At 48.0% G+C, this 21593-nt stretch overlaps 1 protein-coding gene across 2 annotated transcripts in view; it reads left to right on the top strand.

Annotated features, from left to right (window-relative positions):
* Positions 1-21593, top strand: part of LOC139277629 (eyes absent homolog 1-like) — a 234800-nt gene that overhangs the window by 100062 nt on the left and 113145 nt on the right. For both annotated transcript variants that reach the window (XM_070896366.1, XM_070896365.1), the window contains exons 5-6: positions 12347-12489; positions 17903-18025. In XM_070896366.1, the coding sequence (XP_070752467.1) occupies positions 12347-12489; positions 17903-18025 (266 nt within the window). The remainder of the gene's footprint in view (positions 1-12346; positions 12490-17902; positions 18026-21593) is intronic.

Raw genomic sequence — 21593 nt, 5'->3', positions numbered from 1 at the left:
GGATGGTATGTTGCCTCCCTGGTGCAAGGGTCAAGGATGTCTCGGAGTGGGTGCAGGACATTCTGAAATGGGAGGGAGAACAGCCAGTTGTCGTGGTGCACATTGGTACCAACGAAATAGGTAAAAAAAGGGATGAGGTCCTACGAAACGAATTTAAGGAGCTAGGAGCTAAATTAAAAAGTAGGACCTCAAAAGTAGTAATCTCGGGATTGCTACCAGTGCCACGTGCTAGTCAGAGTAGGAATCGCAGGATAGTGCAGATGAATACGTGGCTTGAGCAGTGGTGCAGCAGGGAGGGATTCAAATTCCTGGGGCATTGGAACCGGTTCTGGGGGAGGTGGGACCAGTACAAACCGGACGGTCTGCACCTGGGCAGGACCGGAACCAATGTCCTAGGAGGAGTGTTTGTTAGTGCTGTTGAGGAGGAGTTAAACTAATATGGCAGGGGGATGGGAACCAATGCAGGGAGACAGAGGGAGACAAAAAGGAGGCAAAAGCAAAAGACAGAAAGGAGATGAGGAAAAGTGGAGGGCAGAGAAACCCAAGACAAAGAACAAAAAGGGCCACTGTACAGCAAAATTCTAAAAGGACAAAGGGTGTTAAAAAAGCAAGCCTGAAGGCTTTGTGTCTCAATGCAAGGAGTATCCGCAATAAAGTGGATGAATTAACTGTGCAAATAGATGTTAACAAATATGATGTGATTGGGATTACGGAGACGTGGCTCCAGGATGATCAGGGCTGGGAACTCAACATCCAGGGGTATTCAACATTCAGGAAGGATAGAATAAAAGGAAAAGGAGGTGGGGTAGCATTGCTGGTTAAAGAGGAGATTCATGCAATAGTTAGAAAAGACATTAGCTTGGATGATGTGGAATCTATATGGGTAGAGCTGCAGAACACCAAAGGGCAAAAAACGTTAGTGGGAGTTGTGTACAGACCTCCAAACAGTAGTAGTGATGTTGGGGAGGGCATCAAACAGGAAATTAGGGGTGCATGCAATAAAGGTGCAACAGTTATAATGGGTGACTTTAATTTGCACATAGATTGGGCTAGCCAAACTGGAAGCAATACGATGGAGGAGGATTTCCTGGAGTGCATAAGGGATGGTTTTCTAGACCAATATGTCGAGGAACCAACTAGGCCATCTTAGACTGGGTGTTGTGTAATTAGAGAGGATTAATTAGCAATCTCATTGTGCGAGGCCCCTTGGGGAAGAGTGACCATAATATGGTGGAATTCTGCATTAGGATGGAGAATGAAAGAGTTAATTCAGAGACCATGGTCTAGAACTTAAAGAAGGGTAACTTTGAAGGTATGAGGCGTGAATTGGCTAGGATAGATTGGCGAATGATACGTAAGGGGTTGACTGTGGATGGGCAATGGCAGACATTTAGAGACCGCATGGATGAATTACAACAATTGTACATTCCTGTCTGGCGTAAAAATAAAAAAGGGAAGGTGGCTCAACCGTGGCTATCTAGGGAAATCAGGGATAGTATTAAAGCCAAGGAAGTGGCATACAAATTGGCCAGAAATAGCAGCGAACCCAGGGACTGGGAGAAATTTAGAACTCAGCAGAGGAGGACAAAGGGTTTGATTAGGGCAGGGAAAATGGAGTACGAGAAGAAGCTTGCAGGGAACATTAAGGCGGATTGCAAAAGTTTCTATAGGTATGTAAAGAGAAAAAGGTTAGTAAAGACAAACGTAGGTCCCCTGCAGTCAGAATCAGGGGAAGTCATAACGGGGAACAAAGAAATGGCAGACCAATTGAACAAGTACTTTGGTTCGGTATTCACTAAGGAGGACACAAACAACCTTCCAGATATAAAAGAGGTCGGAGGGTCTAGTAAGGAGGAGGAACTGAGGGAAATCATTATTAGTCGGGAAATTGTGTTGGGGAAATTGATGGGATTGAAGGCCAATAAATCCCCAGGGCCTGATGGACTGCATCCCAGAGTACTTAAGGAGGTGGCCTTGGAAATAGCGGATGCATTGACAGTCATTTTCCAACATTCCATGGACTCTGGATCAGTTCCTATCGAGTGGAGGGTAGCCAATGTAACCCCACTTTTTAAAAAAGGAGAGAGAGAGAAAACAGGGAATTATAGACCGGTCAGCCTGACCTCAGTAGTTGGTAAAATGATGGAATCAATTATTAAGGATGTCATAGCCGCGCATTTGGAAAATGGTGACATGATAGGTCCAAGTCAGCATGGATTTGTGAAAGGGAAATCATGCTTGACAAATCTTCTGGAATTTTTTGAGGATGTTTCCAGTAAAGTGGACAAAGGAGAACCAGTTGATGTGGTATATTTGGACTTTCAGAAGGCTTTCGACAAGGTTCCACACAAGAGATTAATGTGCAAAGTTAAAGCACATGGGATTGGGGGTAGTGTGCTGACGTGGATTGAGAACTGGTTGTCAGACAGGAAGCAAAGAGTAGGAGTAAATGGGTACTTTTCAGAATGGCAGGCAGTGACTAGTGGGGTACCGCAAGGTTCTGTGCTGGGGCCCCAGCTGTTTACATTGTACATTAATGATTTAGACGAGGGGATTAAATGTAGTATCTCCAAATTTGCGGATGACACGAAGTTGGGTGGCAGTGTGAGCTGCGAGGAGGAGTGACTTGGATAGGTTAGGCGAGTGGGCAAGTGAATGGCAGATGAAGTATAATGTGGATAAATGTGAGGTTATCCACTTTGGTGGTAAAAACAGAGAGACAGACTATTATCTGAATGGTGACAGATTACGAAAAGGGAAGGTGCAACGAGACCTGGGTGTCATGGTACATCAGTCATTGAACGTTGGCATGCAGTTACAGCAGGCGGTTAAGAAAGCAAATGGCATGTTGGCCTTCATAGCGAGGGGATTTGAGTACAGGGGCAGGGAGGTGTTGCTACAGTTGTACAGGGCCTTGGTGAGGCCACACCTGGAGTATTGTGTACAGTTTTGGTCTCCTAACTTGAGGAAGGACATTCTTGCTATTGAGGGAGTGCAGCGAAGATTCACCAGACTGATTCCCGGGATGGTGGGACTGACCTATCAAGAAAGACTGGATCAACTGGGCTTGTATTCACTGGAGTTCAGAAGAATGAGAGGGGATCTCATAGAAACGTTTAAAATTCTGACGGGTTTAGACAGGTTAGATGCAGGAAGAATGTTCCCAATGTTGGGGAAGTCCAGAACTAGGGGTCGCAGTCTAAGGATAAAGGGTAAGCCATTTAGGACCGAGATGAGGAGAAACTTCTTCGCCCAGAGAGTGGTGAACCTGTGGAATTCTCTACCACAGAAAGTAGTTGAGGCCAATTCACTAAATATATTCAAAAGGGAGTTAGATGAAGTCCTTACTACTCGGGGGATCAAGGGGTATGGCGAGAAAGCAGGAATGGGGTACTGAAGTTTCATGTTCAGCCATGAACTCATTGAATGGCGGTGCAGGCTAGAAGGGCTGAATGGTCTGCTCCTGCACCTATTTTCTATGTTTCTATGTTTCTATATATAATGTAAGATACATGACATCACCCTCCCCCAAGGTCTTATTGTCTTTATAGGTTCAGTCTCTCAGGTGGTCTACGCTCTCGCGTGGAGCGTCTGAGTTGTAGTTCAGTTGTTTGCCTTTCTTTGGGTGTGGTTGCTGGTATCTCGCCTGGGCTGTCTGTTTCGATTGGTGTGATTGTTGTTGACTCACCTGGGCTGTCTGTTTGGATTGCCCTTTCCTCAGGTTGTTCCCTCTGTCTGTCCACCAGGTGTGGTGCGAGTTCCACATTGTAGTCTGCCTCTGCTTCCACAGTGTTGTTGGTAAATCTGCTTTTGACTTGGTCTACATGCCTCCGGCAGGTTTTGCCATTGTCCATTTGTACTACTAGTAGCCTGTTTCCTTCCTTGCCCGTTACTGTCCCTGCAAGCCATTTGGGACCCCTGCCATAGTTTAGTACAAACACTTTGTCCCCTATCTCATTCCGAGTCCCACACTATCGGGGGAACGTCCCCTCCGGTGCTGCAGCACACCGCTCCCTTGGGGGTGGCTGTCTGGTTCCTTTCTTTCCCTGAGGGTTCTGCCTGGCTGAGGGCTACGGGCTGGGGACTCTCACTTGGTGGCTAGTCCACCGCTATCCCTTCTGGGGTGCCTTGTTGCCCGAGGCTACCAGCTGGGTGTCCCTGCTCGTGGGCTGGTCTCTGACCTCAGGTGCTCTTTTGCAGCTGGTCCCTCTCCCGGGGCTGAACTATTCAAATTGGAGCGCTGGTGACCACGGTGTTTTTGGCCGTGGTGTGCGGGGAGTCCTTCTAAAGGCTCCGGCTGCTGGAGGTGCGTCCAAGTCCCAAATGATTGGGGGGACAGCTCCTCCAGTAACACAGTCCACCGCCCCTCTAGGTACAGTCTGTGGGTCTGTCATGTCCCCTGTGGGATTTCCACAGTCGGGGGCTGTTGGCTGGGGGTCCCTGTCTTTAGTGCGGTTTACAGTTTTTGGCTGTCCCTAGGTTGAAAAGTTTGCACTGGTTTATGTGGAACCACTTTGTTCGGCGGGGCAATTTTATGGCATAGACCATGGGGCTTGCCTTGTCGACAATGTGGTACGGTCCCATGTACAGTGCCTCAAAGACCTCTACTCTAGTGTAATTTCTCACCATAACCTGGTCCCCTATCTCCCACTCGTGGTGCTTGCGGGGTTCTAGCAGCAGTCGGTTGCTCCGATGCTGTTTTCCCATGTTGTTAGCAGCCTGCCAGTGAACCCGTTTAAAGTGTTCAAACAGATTCCTGACAAAGCTGTCCCGGTTTGCTTCCCTAAGCTGACCTTCCGTGAGTCCCGGGGCTAACACATGGGTGGGGGTTCGTATGGCTCTGCCGGTCATGAGCTCGTACGGGGAGTACCTGGTGCTCTTTGACTGGCTGGCCCGGATCCCCATGAGGACAGTGGTAGGACCTCTACCCACCCTTTGGGTGAGTCCCCTGTCTCTTTGCGCAACCTTTCTTTGATAGTGCGGTTTAAACGCTCCACAGGCCCGGATGACTGCGGGTTGTGGGCGACATGCCATTTCCCATTGATGCCGAGCACCTTAAGGGTCTCCTGCATCACCTACCCAGTGAAGTGGCTCGCTTGGTCGGACTCCACGTATTGTGGTAGTCCCCATTGGGAGAACACCTCTCTGACCAGGGTCCTAGCTGTTCCCAGGGCAGTGGCTGTTCGGCATGGGAAGGCTTCCACCCATTTGGTGAATACATCCACCAATACTAGGCTGTATTTGTAACGTCCCTGGGCAGTGGGTAGGGGCCCGATGTAATCGATCTGGATCGACTGCCAGGGTCCCTCTACTCTCCTGATATGACCCATAGACATCTTTCTTTTCTGGGGGTCGGGGTTGTAGGCCGCGCACATCAGACAGCTAGCACAGAACTCGCGGACGTCTTCCCTGAGTCCTGGCCACCACCCTGCCTGTTCCACTCGTTGCCTAGTGGTCTCAGATCCGGGGTGTCCTGCTCCTGGACCCTTGTGGGCCAGCTGGAGGAATTCTCTCCGGTGTTGTTGCAGTACTACCCATTGCTCCCCCCTGAACAGTATGCCTTCTTTAATGGCAATTGCTGCGGTGCCGTATGGGCCTTCTACCCTTTCCCCTTTAGCTAGCGTGTTCAGGACAGTTTTGAGGACGGGGTCTTGGGTCTGGACTGTTTTTAGGTCTGGGGGCAAAGCGATCCCTGCCTTTCCTGCCCCTGACTGCTGCTATGGGTCCTGAGTTGGACGGATCCCAGAGCTTGCCCGTGCGGGCGCCCTGCTTGGCTAACATGTCAGCTTGCTGGTTTCCCTCGCTATGGGGTTCTGTGGTGGAATGTACCTTCACCTTATGTATGTAGATATTCCCTTCCTCCCCTACGGCTTTCATTATCTTTTCCAGTAGGGGCTTAATTGCCAGGGGTCTCCCCGTCTGTGGAGGTGTATCCGCGGTGGGACCAAATAGCCAGATACTCCGTACACAAATTGCATGTGAACATACTGTCCGAGCAAATCGTGTATGGGGTAGGGAATTCTTCAGGGTATGTGACTACGTACACCACCGCAGACAGTTCAGCGTGTTGGGCGCTCATAGTATGGGGACTTTAATCGCCAGGGCAATGCCTGCCTCGGGGTCATAAACTCCGCAGCCTGTGAGTCGTTCACCTGCAGATACCGTGTTTGAACCGTCCACATAGATCTCTCGGCCTGCGGGGTGTAACCCAGCCCGAAATCCTATGTTAATTTCCCATACCCCTTCTATGGAACACCGGTGGGCTGTCCCTGGATAAATCATGCAAGGCTCGCAGAGATCCTTTACCCGTAGGTCCATTTGAGAGAGGATCAGGGTCCAGTGAGCAATGCGGGCACTGCTCACTGTCCTGTCCTTGATTCTCCCGTCCAGGAACATTTGGGTGGGCGTATGGTGGGTAAGGAGTGTGATAGGGGACCCCCCTGTGAAGATCAGTGAGCTTTTCACAGCCCAGTGAGTGGCTAGCAGGTGCCGCTCACAGTTGGAGTATCCCTTCTCCACATCCGTGAGTATCCTGGAGGAATAGACCACTGGTCTCATGCCGCTCTTGGAGCAGTACTGCACTCAGGCTGTCCCCAATGACTGCTACTCCAGGAAAAACTCTTTACCCCCATCTATGGCCCCTAGAGCTGGCGCGGTCTGCAGGTCTTTCTTGAGTTGGATAAATGCTGCCTCGCAACCTTCGTCCCATTCCCACTCCACTCCCTTGTGTAGGAGTCGGAGCAGAGGGGCTGCTGTGGCTGCATAATCCTCAATGAAATCTCTGCAGTACCCGGTTAGCCCTCGAAAAGATCTTACTCCTGTCACTGTGTTGGGGGCGGGTAACTTCTGCACTGCTTCCCTTCTAGCTTTGTCAATGGCCCTCTCCCCAGCGCGCACAGCCAGTCCCAGGAATTTTACTTCCTTCAGGCCGATCTGTGCCTTCTTGGGGTTTACTTTAAATCCCTCTTCTTTCAGCAGTTCCAGCAGTTCAGCCAGCAGTGGGCCATGCTTCTCCCCCTCATCGGTGAACAGCAGCAGGTCGTCCACATATTGTACCAGTTGCTGGGGTCTGCTGAAACTCTTTAAACTGTTGGCCATACACTGATGGAAAATACTGGGGCTGTTGTGGAAGCCCTGAGGGAGACAGTTCCAAGTGTATTGCTGTCCTTTAAAGGTAAAAGCAAACTTGTACTGATCTTCCCTTCTTAAAGGTATGAACCAGAACCCGTTGGAAATACCCAGCACCGTGAAGGTGGTCGCAGAGGCTGGGATACTTCCAATGAGGTCGGTGACAGCAGCAACAGTGGGTGCACAGGCAGGGATGTTACGGTTGAGTACACGATAGTCCACCGTGGCTCTCCAGGAGTTGTCCGGTTTCTTAACCGGCCACAATGGAGAGTTCTCATGGGTAGCTATTGGTCTCAATACCTCCTGTTTAACCAGCGAACCGAAGGCTGTTTCCATGTCTGCCTCCGCCTCCCTGGGGAAGTTGTACTGTTTCTGTGGTCGGGTCATGGGGTCCCCATCTATGCTAACCTCGACCCCATTTATTCTCCTGCAGTCGTGTTTGTGAGTGGCAAAAGCTGCAAGGTTTTTCCTCACGTGATATTCTACAGGGGTGCTACTGACCAGTGATTCAAGGTCGTAACCCTCCTTTGGTTTCATGATGCACACCATCCCTTTTCCCTGTTTTCCCGGGATAACCATCACCTCCCTCTCCTGTCCCGTACAGACTGACCCCCAAAGACAGTGGTTTCTTAAATCCACCAGGATCCCATGGCCTAGGATGAAGTCAGCCCCCAGGATCCCTCTCCCTCCTGCTCCCACTTCATCAGGACACAAGTTCACTTAGTGTGGAGTGTACCTAAATGAATGGAGAGCGGAACGGAGAATGAGCCAGTCTGTTCAGTGCCTGAGAAACCCACCAAGCTGTAGGGGACCCTGTTAGACAGAGGTGAGGCGGTGGGGTTAGCTGCATAGACAAGGGTGCTTGAGGCACCAGTGTCCAGCAGGTAAGTCCCGTTCACCTTTTCCACTTCCATCTGAACAGTCGGTCTTCCCCACGCATCGTACTCGAGGGCACACAGGTGGCCAGGCTGTGCCTGTCCTAGTCACGGTTTGGGTTGGGAGGGGGCAGATGGGATCTCGGTACCGGTGGCAGTGGCTACCTTTCCAGGGCCATCTAACATGGCTCGGAGCGCAGTTAAAAAAATGAGTGGGGAGGGACTGGCTTATCTGTTCGGTCTTTTGGGCAGGGGCTAGAGAATTCTTTCCTGCGCTATTCTTCCGAGGATTTTTACAATCCCTTCTCCAGTGCCCACTCTTTCCACACCCGAAGCAGGTACGTTTTGTATCGGAGGGGTTACCCCCTCGTGGTGCCATTCCCTCTTGTCTTGGTTAGGTCGGATTTTGCGAACCCTTCCCTTTTGTGGGTGCTCTTCTGTCCCTCTGCCGTTTCTGTAAGCTAGGGTCAGCTGCCTAAGCACTCCCTGTTCTGTGGCTTGGAGATCTCTGGGGTCGAACCAGGCCTCAGCCTTGGTTCTTATTCTGGGTAAAATGTTAGCTACTAGGCTTCGGAGCCAGTGTGCTAATTCGTCCGGGTTTAAGTGATCTCTGTCTATGTCCCCACTACAGGCGCTTTTGTACACCGGCCACAGTCGGTCTGCGAAAACCTGTGGGGTTTCTCCTGTGAGCTGCACCGTTTTCTCTACTCTAGAGAAGGGACTCCCGTCATTGCAGCCCATAGCTTCTAAAATATCATTCTGGATGGCAGCAAGTGTTTTCTGTCCTCTTTTGCTCTCAGTAGAGAGGGACTGGTACAGTTTGCTGCCGAGAGATAGGAGAAGCACCTTTGCCATTTCTGCATCATCGCACCCATTAATATCCCCTGCCTGTTCCACTTCCACAAAGTGAACCGAGGGGTCTCCCTTTGGAGTTAGCATTCCCAGGTGGCTTATCATAGCCCTAAGCTGGTGGAGAGTGTGGGGGACCACAAACTGACTTTCCAGAGGCCCTGGAGCCCCGGCACTGGTGGACGGGCCAAACTTCTGTTGCCGGACCGGGCACATTGACCCTGGTTCTGGCTCTCCCTGTTCTGGCTCGCCTCCCTCTCTTCCCTGCAGCCAAGCCGAGCTGAAACTCGCTGCTACAGGTGGTGGTGGTTCACTATCCCTGTCCGCCACACAACTGATTGGCCCGTCCTGCTGCTGCACCGGTGTAGTCACCGGTGCCCCAGGTGGTGGCCAGGTAGTTTCTTCCTTCTCTTCCAGGTTTACCTGGGGTGTACCCGGGCTTATTAGGCATACCATGCCTTTTGCCTTGGACAGAGAAAGGTTTAAACTTTTAATTTGTTGCTGGCAGGGACCGTGGTCTCCCGATTCAAACCCATTAGTGCTAGCTACTTTATACACTGCGTGCACATCTTTTAATCTTTCCTGGAGCTCTTTTACTTGTCGGGTGAGGCGAGTGCTTTCCTCCCTCAGTGACTTTTCATTACTTTTGGCCTCGGGAACTTGACATTGAAAATAGTCCTGACTGTTTTTAAATCTTTCCATTATTTGGGTCCTTTTCTGTTTTAGCTCACGGAGTTCTCCCGATAATCTTTCTTCTGACATAACCCTTTCCTGATAATTCTCTGCGCATTCCCATAACTCTGCCTGTAATGTTTCATTCATTCTGTCTAGTAGCTGGACCTGTTGCTGTAGACAGACCAACCAAATTGCTTTCTCTGCTGCTTCTTTGTGATCTTTACTTGCTGTCCACTGGGCTGCAGCATCAGCCGGACGCTCAGCGCGGAATAGACTAAGCACCCATTCTTTAGTTACATTCACTTTCTTATACACATAGGAGGAAATCCTCTCTTCCATTTTGGTTCTTTGCCCCAAACCAGTACTCTCTACATCACACGCCGTGTACCAGAGTCCTGCCGTGGTCGTCATTTTGTAAGGGGGGGTGTGTTGTGGTCTCTATGAGGGGGTCAGGTTTCCTTCTGACCAACTTAAGCGATTTCGAATCGCTCTCCCTCTCTTGGGTTCTGTACTCTTGATTTATTTGGGAGGTGTGACAAAAGTGCAGAGGACACTGGTTTGATGCAAAAAACTTTGTTTTTATTACAATCAGGGTAATACAGGCGTATTACTCGAGTAAGAAAATACACAGCCAAACTTACAATCACTCTAATAAAGGGCAATACAAGGAAAGGTACAAGGTCAAACTTACAATCACTCTAATAAAGGGCAATACAAGGAAAGGTACAAGGTCAAACTTATAATCACTCTAATAAAGTACCATACACTACACATTCAAAGGGGGTTGCAGTAAAATTATACCTCCCACCTCCCAATACCTAATTCTAGCTAGGTTAGACTCCAGGGCAGGCAGGGACTTATGCTTACCAATCCTTTTGATAGTTAATGGTAAATGGTGATGTTCTTCCTTCCTTCAGGTCTTCAAGACTTCAAGGCTGGAGAGTCTCTCCCCTCTCTCTTCTCTTTTTCTCTCTCTCTCTTCTCTCTCCTCTCTCTCCTCCCTTGCTCTCTCTCTAACCTCTGTTGAAAACAGTGGCCAGTTATACGATTTCAGTGCTCTAATCTTGCCGCGCAATCTGTTCACAATCCTTTGTATAATTCTGGTGGGCTTGGTTCTTCTTTGTAATATTTTGTTGGGCTCATTAAAGTTGATATGTCTTGGGTGGGTTGATGTTTGAAAACTGTTTCCTGATGGAAATATTAGTTTGGTAATTGCAATGTCCTTTTGTGCTTAGTCTTTCGCATACAGGCTGGATTGGGCCTCTTTGTGATGTATATGCTGAAATGGTTTGTTCAGACACATGTTGATGGGGAGCTATCTCTGGGTGATACTGTGATGGTAATGTCTCTTGTGGAGGAAGATTTCCAAATACTCATTCTTCCAGACAGGTTAACTCAGTTCTCACACCCAGACAGTTCCAATAATCAAGTAATCAAGTAGGCTTCTTTTGTTCCCTAGATCTGCCCACAGGCTTGAATTTGTCTTGTAAAAGTTCATAATTTTATTAAAGTTTGTAGTTTCTTCCATAAGCTCTTTAGAGTTCCAAACTTTTTGGTAGATAGCCCCAAATTAAATTTCCTTTCGAATGAGCCCAAACACAGGGGCGGGGTTCTGGTGAATTTTGCTCTCTGCAGCTCGCTATATCCAAGGCACCACCAGCAATAAAGGGCCTCACAAAACATATCCTACACTTAGCAGAAAATAACAAGAAGCAAACAATTTTGAAATAACCGTCTGTTCATTTCACAAAAAAAGACATATTTAAACAAGTCGCCCCAATCTGTATTTAAATTAAATCATTTTGACCCTCCCTTAGACACTGAGCTGAGGCAAAATGACTTTAATCTGTACCATTCATATCAAAATGAGTTAGGACTTACTTTCCTGTGAATGAAGCTGCTTTTTAATTGTTATGTAGCATGACAGGATTAAAGAAGCCAATACCATGCTAAACCTTGTTCAAAAATACTTAATTTTTTTCTCAATCACATGTTTCACTTCCCCTTACAAAAGGAAATATTTTTCAGTGGTTACAATTGGTATTTTCATAGTTGCAAGCCTTTAATCTGTAAAGTGCCATTTTCACTCCATTTATTTTAGTGCCTGAGTGTATTCTGTATTATCATTCCAGATCTTTCCCCGTTGTGAATTTGTTCCTCCTGTTTTAACCCCCACTCCAGTCCAAGTTCATTCCTTGCATTCTAACCCTCCCCCTCCCATTTCTGTTAGTCCACTCCTTGCAGTGCGGATCCCCCCCATGATCCAGGCGAAGTCCATTCCTTGTTGCATCACTCACCCTTCCTTTGAGTCCATTCCCTGTACTGCCACTCCAGGTCTTACAGTCTAATATTTATTGCCTGGCAGAATTTTCTGGAATCAAAATCAGACTCTCCAAGGAACACTTAATGTCATCTCATTGGTGTTTGAGTTCGGCAATAATGAATAAGAAGGTGCACACTTAAATGTGGAGGTTAGCACACCAGGGATGTTTCGTTACGTGCTAAAGGAAACCTTGGCTTACTAAACCTTACATAAAAGTACGCTTCCGACTTCACTGCTAGCTCTAGGTTATGGATCTGCATTCTGTTTTGCTTGTTTTAAAATAAAAGCATTTACCATTTCTGCTTGTTAATCTTTTTATTTCCCATCAACTGGAGCTGCCACTCAGCGAATACCCCGATCACCCGATGAAACCCTTGCCCCCTTTCTATTTACCAACAATCTAATTGCTCTAACGTACTTTTCAAATATAAATAATTCAAAGGCATATGTAATGGATACCAGGTTGATTTATTTATCTTTTATCTATCCCAATCAGATCATATCCACACATTATTCCTACACCCTCCTTCCACGCCATGGCGGCCTATGGACAAGCGCAGTACACCGCGGGGATTCAACAAGCTGCTGCTTATGCTACGTATCCGCCACCAAGTCAACCCTACGGATTACCTTCTTACAGTGAGTACAAAGGTTGTATTTGGTCAAACAACAACAACTTTTATTTATATAGCGCCTTTAACGTAGTGAATCATCCCAAGGCGTTTCACAGGAGTATTATGAGATGAAAAAATTTGACACCGAGCCGCATAAGTAGAAATTAGCGCAGGTGACCAAAAGCTTGGTCAAAGAGGTAGGTCTTAAGGAGCGTCTTGGAGGAGGAAAGAGAGGGAGAGAGAGGTTTAGGCAGGGAGTTCCAGAGCTTGGGGCCTAGGCAACAGAAGACATGGCCACCAATGGTTGAGCGCTTATAGTCAGGGATGCTCAAGAGGGCAGTAGTAGAGGAGTGCAGATATCTCAGGGGGTTGTGGGGCTGGAGGAGATCACAGAGATAGGTTGGGGCAAGGTCATGGAGGGATTTGAAACTAAAGATGAGAATTTTGATTTCGAGGAGTTGCTTAACCGGAAGCCAATGTAGGTCAGCAAGCACAAGGGTGATGGGTGAGCGGGACTTGGTGCCAGTTAGGACATGAGCAGCCGAGTTTTGGATCACCTCTAGATTACGTAGCGTAGAATGTGGGAGGCCAGCCAGGAGTGCGTTGGAATAGTCAAGTCTGGAGGTAACAAAGGCATGGATAAGGGTTTCAAAAGCGGACAAGCTGAGGCAAGGGCAGAGATGAGCGATGTTACGGATACTTCAAGCAGAATCTGTGCATGCGTTACAATTAACTTATGGTCAGCCTCATCAATGAAAATAAAGCAGATTTGATCATGATGTATTTCACCCATAAAATGCTTCAATTCATAAAATAAATGTGCAGTAGGCTATCTGATGAAGCAGAAGTAAACCCTGAAATGTGGCATTGTTTCATTATGACCTTACCATTCTTTCATTTTAACAGTCCTTGGCAATGGATAAGTGTTTTAAGGATTGAATACTAGAATTAAAATCACGGAGAAGTAAATATACCTACCATATGCAGGCAGAATTTGAAAAATTATATTTATATGAAAGTTTTGACTGTCTATTACACTCCAGACGTCACACTCCAACTGTCGGACTTAAAAGTTTCAAAGGTATTTAAAAAACAAAGAAAGGCTTACTGTATTTTTTTTGCTGTCCTGGAGCCAGAAATTTGCCGGCATCTGACAATTTGCAACATCCCTCACCAAACAGCAATAAACCTCGGAGTGATTTCACAACCCATTCAGACCACTTCTTCAGAGGAAATAGCTCGAGGAAAGTAATAACACTTTGTGGTTGACAACCAGAGGCCCGCGAGCAGCAAGGCCACGATGTGCCGCTCACACACAGCCTGCTTATTGTGGCTCAGGTAAAAATATCAAAACTGAGGCTGGCCGATTCACGTGAAAGGTAGGCCTCAAACTCAGTGAGATCTGGAAGGTAGACATTCGAACCCATGAATAGAGTTATGTATTACCAGTGCATCCTTGGGGCAAATGACATTTTTGGGGCAATAAAATTGGGCAGGGCTCAATTCCACCAGTTTTCCACGATAAAATTGTTCCCACCTGAGTGTCCTTGGGCTTTCTGGCCCTTCCTGCCATCAATTCGCCAAGTCCCGTGCGACCACATTTACAGATACTTTAAATTTTTTTGTATTCGTTTCTGGGATGTGGGCGTCGCTGGCAAGGCCGGCATTTATTGCCCATTCCCTAATTGCCCCTTGAGAAGGTGGTGGTGAGCCGCCTTCTTGGACCGCTGCAGTCCGTGTGGTGAAGGTGCTCCCACAGTGCTGTTAGGGAGGGAGTTCCAGGATTTTGACCCAGCGACAATGAAGGAACGGCCGATATATTTCCAAGTCAGGATGGTGCGTGACTTGGAGGGGATCTTGGAGGCGATGGTGCTCCCAAGCGCCTGCTGCCCTGGTCACTCTAGGTGGTGGAGGTCGCGGGTTTGGGAGGTGCTGCCGAAGAAGATGCCAGTGGTGCTGTGGGTCCAAGGATTGCTGCTTTTACATTCACAACACACGCTGGGTAACGTAGACGGAGAATTGTTGGAAGCAGTTGCTGCCAACATCAGCTCAGACAGACAGAATTGAAGAGCTTGTGAGCCTGAAGACTGCGGAGAGTTTCATTAATGATTCCTCGGCTGGGAAACACGTTTGTGCCGTGAAGTTATTTTGTTGCCGTCCTGCCGACACACAACTGGTCTTGCTTCTCCTTGCATCATGTGACAGGGTCAGACCACCAGCAGATTATCGCCACCCAATCCCACCTCCCACATCCACACACCCCACTAAGGGCTTCTCAGTAACAGGTCTACCATTCCATATGGGCATACCCTGGTATGCCATTATCATTGAGGAGGAGGAGGAGCAACGCAGGATGCAGCAAAGGAGAGTCAGGCAGCATTTAAGGAGGATGTCGCCCCGCAGGTATTACCCCCGTCCCTTAGAATATACAGGCAACACAGTTTATATGAGGATCTTAAGGAGATGTGGAATCTGGAATGCACTGCCTAAGATAGTGGATAGCAGATTCAAAAATAACATTCAAAAGGGAATTGGATAAATAACTTGAAGGGAAAACATTTACAGGACTATGGGAAAAGAGCAAGAGATTGTGATTAAATGGATAGCTCGAGCAAAGAGCTGGCACAGACACGATGGGCTGAATGGCCTCATTCTGTGCTGTGTCGTTCTCTGATTCTGTGTGGACAAGGAGAGTGCACTTCACCAAAGAGGCTATAGGGCAGCTCGGTCACAGAATGCATGAAGATCGGCAGTCACACTCGCTTGCGTGCACTGCACTCAAGCTGGTTTTGGAGGTGACCCCCACATGCAACCGTTTTGTGGTAAAGGCTGGTTTCAGGCAGTCATGGCGCCCTCCACTTATCAGCCAGGAGGCACTACGGGTATGCCATCGTCCTCCTCATCCTTGTTTTCAAATCCCTCCATGGCCTCGCCCATCCTTATTTCTGTAACCTCCGCCAGCCCCACAACCATGCCCCCTACCCCCCACCCCGAGATATTTGCGCTCCTCTAATTCTACCCTCTTGAGCATCCCCGATTTTAATCGCTTAACCAATGGCGGCCATGCCTGTAGCTGTCAAGGCCCTAAGCTTTGGAATTCCCTCCCTAAACCTCTCCGCCTCTCTCTCTCCTCCATTAAGACGCTCCTTAAAACCTACCTCTTTGGCCAAGCTTTTGGTCATCTGGCCAAATATCTCGTTATGTGGATCCGTGTCAAATTTTGTTTTATAATGCTCCTGTGAAGCGCCTTTGGGATATTTTACCACGTTAAAGGCACTATATAAATACAAGTTATTGTTGTCGTCGTTGTTGTGACACACTTTACAGCAGAGTGAGGGAATTCATCACCTCGATCAGAATTTAGTGCGCTCGATTGGCACCCCATCCACCCTCTTAAACGTACACGCCCTCCACCACCAGCACATCGTGGTTACCTATGGGACGCGCAATTATTTTCTGTTTTCTTCACAACGTACTTCACGATGACGTAATTGCATCGCAGGTTACAGAATTTATAATAACGCTGTAATGTATGGACCTGTGAGCATGCTCACAGGTTTGTAGATCTGTGGACGGACCTCCATGCTAGGGCTGCCTGTCTTTTACCAGGAACTTATCAGAGTCTGGAACAAAGTCGCTGCCAAGTGCAGTTCTCCCCCCGTCTGGAGTGACGGCTGTCCACGAGCGCGGTTTTAGGTGGCAGGCAGAGGAGAGGGCTGTGTTTGGCAAGGTGACCAGGGTCAGGGACTGCTGGATGGCGGAGGAACGAGCTGGATGGCGCCAGAAGAGCCAGCACGGCACCTATCCTGGGCCGACGTCCGGCTCATGGCCAAAGCCGTCGAGTCGCTAAAAACAGCGCTGGGCCCTGACTCCACTAATTGGGTCGAGGAGGCTCAAGCACGTGGGGCGATCCCCTCTGAACTGACCCCCGTCCAGACGGAATTCCTCATTGGCGCCAAGCCCCGAAATCTCTGTTGGGAGCCGGCACCTCACAACTTGAGCCTCCTCCGCGAAATCTCCTCCGTGCCTTTCAGTTCTGCGTGGAGGGGATTCCTGTAAGGGCTGCTCTTGCACACTCTCCACGTTGCCATCCTCGTCTGCCCTCCGGACACGCCATGGCACACCATCTTGCCGTCCGGAAGAGGCGGGGGTCCCATGGAGGGCTCTTTACGTGGGAGTCCTCCCTTTATTTATTGGGCACTTGGCCTGGAGTGTGTTGCACGGAGCAGTCCCGTGCAATAGGTTCTTGTTGGTTCACGGACTCCCAGGCCGCCTGTAATTTCTGCGTTCTGGAGGAGTCCATGTTCCATGTTTATGTGGAATGTGCGAGGTTGCAGCACCTGTTCCAATATTTGAAGGGGCTGCTCCTCAAATTCTGGTTGCACTTCAATCCCACGCTCCTGATCTTTGGGCACCCTGTGCGGAGGGGAGCAGGCAGGTCGGAAAGCCTCCTCATAGGACTGCTCCTGGGCCTGGTAAAGGGGGCCATTAACAGGTCCAGGCAGCGGGCGGTTGAGAGGGTCGTTCAGCCCGACTGCCTGCCTCTCTTCTGTGGCTATATTCGCACCAGGGTGTCCCTGGAGATGGAGCACACGGTGTCCACCGGTACGCTCGCGGCTTTCAGTGAGAGGTGGGCGCTGGAGGGACTGGAGTGCATCATCACCCCTGGAAACCAAATTTTAATTTGATTTAAGTTTCCTTTAAAGTTTTATTTGGCTTTTGTGTCCATACTAAAAGGGGACACTTGATTGAATGTTACTTTAAAATAGTTGTAGATCTGTTGAGTTGGGAGGGGCTTAGCCAGTCACGTGATGTTCACAAGACTCATTAAAACCCCAACCAGTTGGGTTCAGGGGATCCACGATGAGGCATGTGGTTGTGAGCCTGGTGGATGAACTGGTAATGTGTAGTATGATAAAACCTTTGCTAATAAACCAACTCGTTCTTAATAGCAATGTGTTGCTATGAATTCTTAAGCAAATAACCCTTGAAGCAAATACATTACAAGTGCCTTGTAAGATTTTAAAATGGCATGCAAACTGATCTAATTTTGAAAGCTAGATGACATGGAAGCAGAAAACCTACTTCACGGAGACCACAGTGAACTGCACTGACATCATCACACGTCCATTGAGAGCTCGGGCAAGTAATGGAATAAATCCAACAGGAAGCCTGTGTTGGATATAAGGAAACATTAGAGGAAGGGAGTAATATTTTAAGACTCCGTTCTCTCAAAACAGGATGGCCTACTAATGTTGATTTTTAATGAGTGCCCAACATTAACTCAGAGGTGTTAAGTAGCTTTCAATTGACCTCGTGCACTTTTGAAAGAGTTGCTTAAGCGAATGAGTCAAGGCGTATTTGTGATCGGATGTATATTAACGTGCATTTGGTTTGGTTCACATTTTTTCTGATGCAATAATGTGCCTTTTGATCAGGCATCAAGACAGAAGATGGCCTGAGCCAGGCCCACTCACCAGGGCAGACGGGATTTCTCGGCTACGGCACCAGTTTCAGTACCCCTTCGCCAGGCCAGGCACCTTACAGCTACCAGATGCACGGTCCGTATTCCTTTTTTTGCCCTTTATTCACAGTCATGGGATGTGGGCGTCGCTGGCAAGGCCAGCATTTATTGCCCCTCCCTAATTTTCCTTCACTGAGTGGCTTGCCTGGCTATCTCAGAGGGTAGTTAAGAGTCAACCACATTGCTGTGGGTCTGCAGTCACATATAGGACGCATAATAAGGACGGCAGATTTCCTCCCCAAAAGGACATTAGTGAAGCAGTTGGGTCTTTACGGCAATCCAGTAGTTACTTGGTCACCATTACTGACACTAGCATTTTAATTCCAGATGTATTTAATTCACTGACTTCAAATTCCCCAGCTGCCCTGCTATCAGCCAGGACTAAACATTCATTCTGCAATAGTTTGTTCAGGAATCTGTGTTGAATTCTCAGTGTTCAAAGAGGTAATGAGCACGGATCAACAACAACAACAACTGGCATTTTATGTGACTCCCTCATCATTGTAAAACATCCCATGAAATTTCAGACAGGCGAAAGAGTGGTAGAAGAATTAGGGGAGGCGACTCACGGTATGGGTAAAGAGGTAGGTGTTGAGGAATCTTTTGAAGGTATCAAGGTGGAGCCTTTTAAGGGGAGCATTTTAGAGTGGAACGAGATTACTACAAGCTCTGCTGCTGGAGAATGAAAGAAAGAAGGATGCAAAGGAACCCAGAGCTGAAGGGGTAGAAAACACAAGCCTGCACCCATGGGGCTGGAGGAGAGAGTCGGGACCGTGTCGAAATCTGTAAATCAGGGCGAAGAGTTTGAATTCAATGCAATTGGGGGATGGAAGCCAATGAAGGTTGGTGAGGACAGTGATGATAGGGGATAGTGTGCATGTCGTAGAGTTTGTAATGAGTTGGAGATTATGCAAGACAAAGCCGAGGAAGCAAGTGAGAATAGCATTAGAGAAGCAGAGGCAATAAATGAGGGTTTCGCTGACAGTGGATTGAGATCAGGTCAAAGATGGGCAATATTTTGGAGGTGGTAATAGGTGGCCTCAATGACGGGTGAGATATGAAAGAAAGACTTGGATTTATATAGCGCCTTTCACGACCACCAAAGTGCTTTACAGCCAATGAAGTACATTTTAGCTTGTAGTCACTGTTGTAGAAACATAGAAACATAGAAAATAGGTGCAGGAGTAGGCCATTCGGCCCCTTGAGCCTGCACCGCCATTCAGTGAGTTCATAGCTGAACATGCAACTTCAGTACCCCATTCCTGCTTTCTCGCCATACCCCTTGATCCCCCTAGTAGTAAGGACTACATCTAACTCCTTGTAATGCGGGAAACACGCCAGGCAATTTGCGCAAGGGATTTAAAGCTTAACTCAGCGCAAAACAGTGAAAATGGGAATTTCTTGCATTGCTCTGCATTACCTCGGAGCCTGTTCTGCCAAAATATCTGCAACAGTTTTTGCGGGACAATAGCTACACTTCTCGTATAGTACATTACAGTAACCACTGTTTGCAAACATTTAAAATAGGCAACATTAACAACGTTCCTTATCCCTCACGACTCACTAATTAATAAGTAATTCCTATAAAATAGAATGAATCATTTTCTTAAGATTCAAAATCTTATTTCCTCTCGGTCACTTTTTGCCACTCACAAATATTTCTTGTCCCCTCCCTCTCCTGCTCCCTCTTTGCTGGAAGTTACAGTGTTGGAGCGGGAACGGCTCGAAGGAAATTCTAGCCACTGTCTAGCCAATGTCTCATAATCTCTGTCTGATTCTCATTCTCTCACTCTCTCTCGCACCCCCTCCCCCACCCCCGCTCTACCTCACCCATCAAACATTCACTCAAGTACACTGCAAAGAATCCACCCTCATTAACTTTCAATAACAGATTTGATGAAATGGCGTTAGATTTAGAATCCTTCATTAACATTTACAGTGCATGCTTCTCCCAGCTGTTTGTACACAGCAGGACACTTATCCAATCATCAATTTAACACCGCACTAATTACACTTTGATTTTGCATTTTAGCCGAGTTGCTCAATGGATTAAGGTCATTAAATGGATTAGACAAGATAACTGAACACTAATAAATGCACTAGTTTTCCCAGACATTGTATGTTACAGCAGGTTTTTTTCTTGGATCATATGAATATAAACTGGGGATCGAAACAACAACATCTCGTATTTATGTAGCACCTTTAATGTAGTAAAATGTCTCAAGACACTTAAACAGTCAATTTAGAAATTTTTATTCCACAGCCATTTAAAGATTCATTGAGCAATTAAATCTAAATGAAAATAGAAAAGACATTTTTTTAATCAATGTGATTAGATGCCTGCAATGTGTTGCTGTCTGGAGCTGAGCACTTAGGGGGAAAAATTGGCCTGCTTTACGCCTCCCGTTAGCGCGGGCAAGGGGTGGTAACGGTGCACTAAGGGGTTACCGACCGGGCGCGGTGAATTCAGCGACGTCCGCGAACCTCCCTGGCAGTTTTGCGCTGGCGCCAACACTTACCGCCTCACTCTCTCACGCCCCGGAGATCGTGACGTCATCTGGTGCACAGCGCTCCGTCACCGCCCCAGATGTGAAATTCCCTCCCGCCCCCTGCAGCATCGCCAGGCGACAACAACGGCAGCTGCAGGAGGCGTTGTCCCCTCGGCTGGCCACTTGGGGAGCGATATTTAAAGGCAGTGGTAGTCATGTAGGGCAAAATGTATTTATCTTCCTAGTGTGGTGTTTTTTTCTTTTTTTGGACCTCACAGTGGCTCAGCCCAGCACTTCCTCAGAGTGCTTGAGGATGTGATGGACGTAGCGTAGGTGCCGTGGCCCAACACAGACAGCAGTAAAACTCATTCACCCCTTCCCTTTAATCGAGGGAAGGAGCCTGTACAGACTGCACGGAATGTTGCTCAGCGCTCTGCAAATACAGCTCACTCCCTCTAGCGCTCCAAGGGAACTGGTTAACGCTTGATTTAGCATTCCACTTCCCTCTTGGAACGCTAAAGCGGAAGTTCCCATCAGCTGCAAATATTTTTCGCCCGGCGATACCTTTGTGCTCCCAGTGGCGGGGGAAAGAGAGACATATCACAATCAAACTCAGCCAATGTTCACGCCTCGAAACTTCCAACGAGGACCACGGCAATCGATCAGGAGCGGGAACTCCCACATTCTCTCTCCTTAACTCAGACCACGGAACACCGAAACCAATTGCAGCACTCATCGTCAGGATCAAAGCCGAGACTGTTCCCGTCCGTGTGGCTCTGCTACTTACTCCCATAATAAGAACATAAGAAATAGGAGCAGGAGTTGGCCATTTGGTCCCTCGAGCCTGCTCTGCCATTCAATAAGATCATGGCTGATCTGATCATGGACTCAGCTCCACTTCCCTGCCCACTCCCCATAACCCTTTACTCCCTCATCGCTCAAAAATCTCTGTATCTCCACCTTCTATATATTCAATAACCCAGCCTCCACAGCTCTCTGGAGCAGAGAATTCTACAGATTTACAACCTTCTGAGAGAAGAAATTCCTCCTCATCTCAGTTTTAAATGGGTGGCCCCTTATTCTAAGACTATGCCCCCTAGTTTTAGTTTCCCCTAT

Source organism: Pristiophorus japonicus, chromosome 12, assembly GCF_044704955.1.
Source record: "Pristiophorus japonicus isolate sPriJap1 chromosome 12, sPriJap1.hap1, whole genome shotgun sequence".
NCBI lineage: Eukaryota > Metazoa > Chordata > Chondrichthyes > Pristiophoridae > Pristiophorus > Pristiophorus japonicus.
The sequence above is the reverse complement of the archived record's forward strand: the minus strand, read 5'-3'. Positions and strand labels throughout refer to the sequence as shown.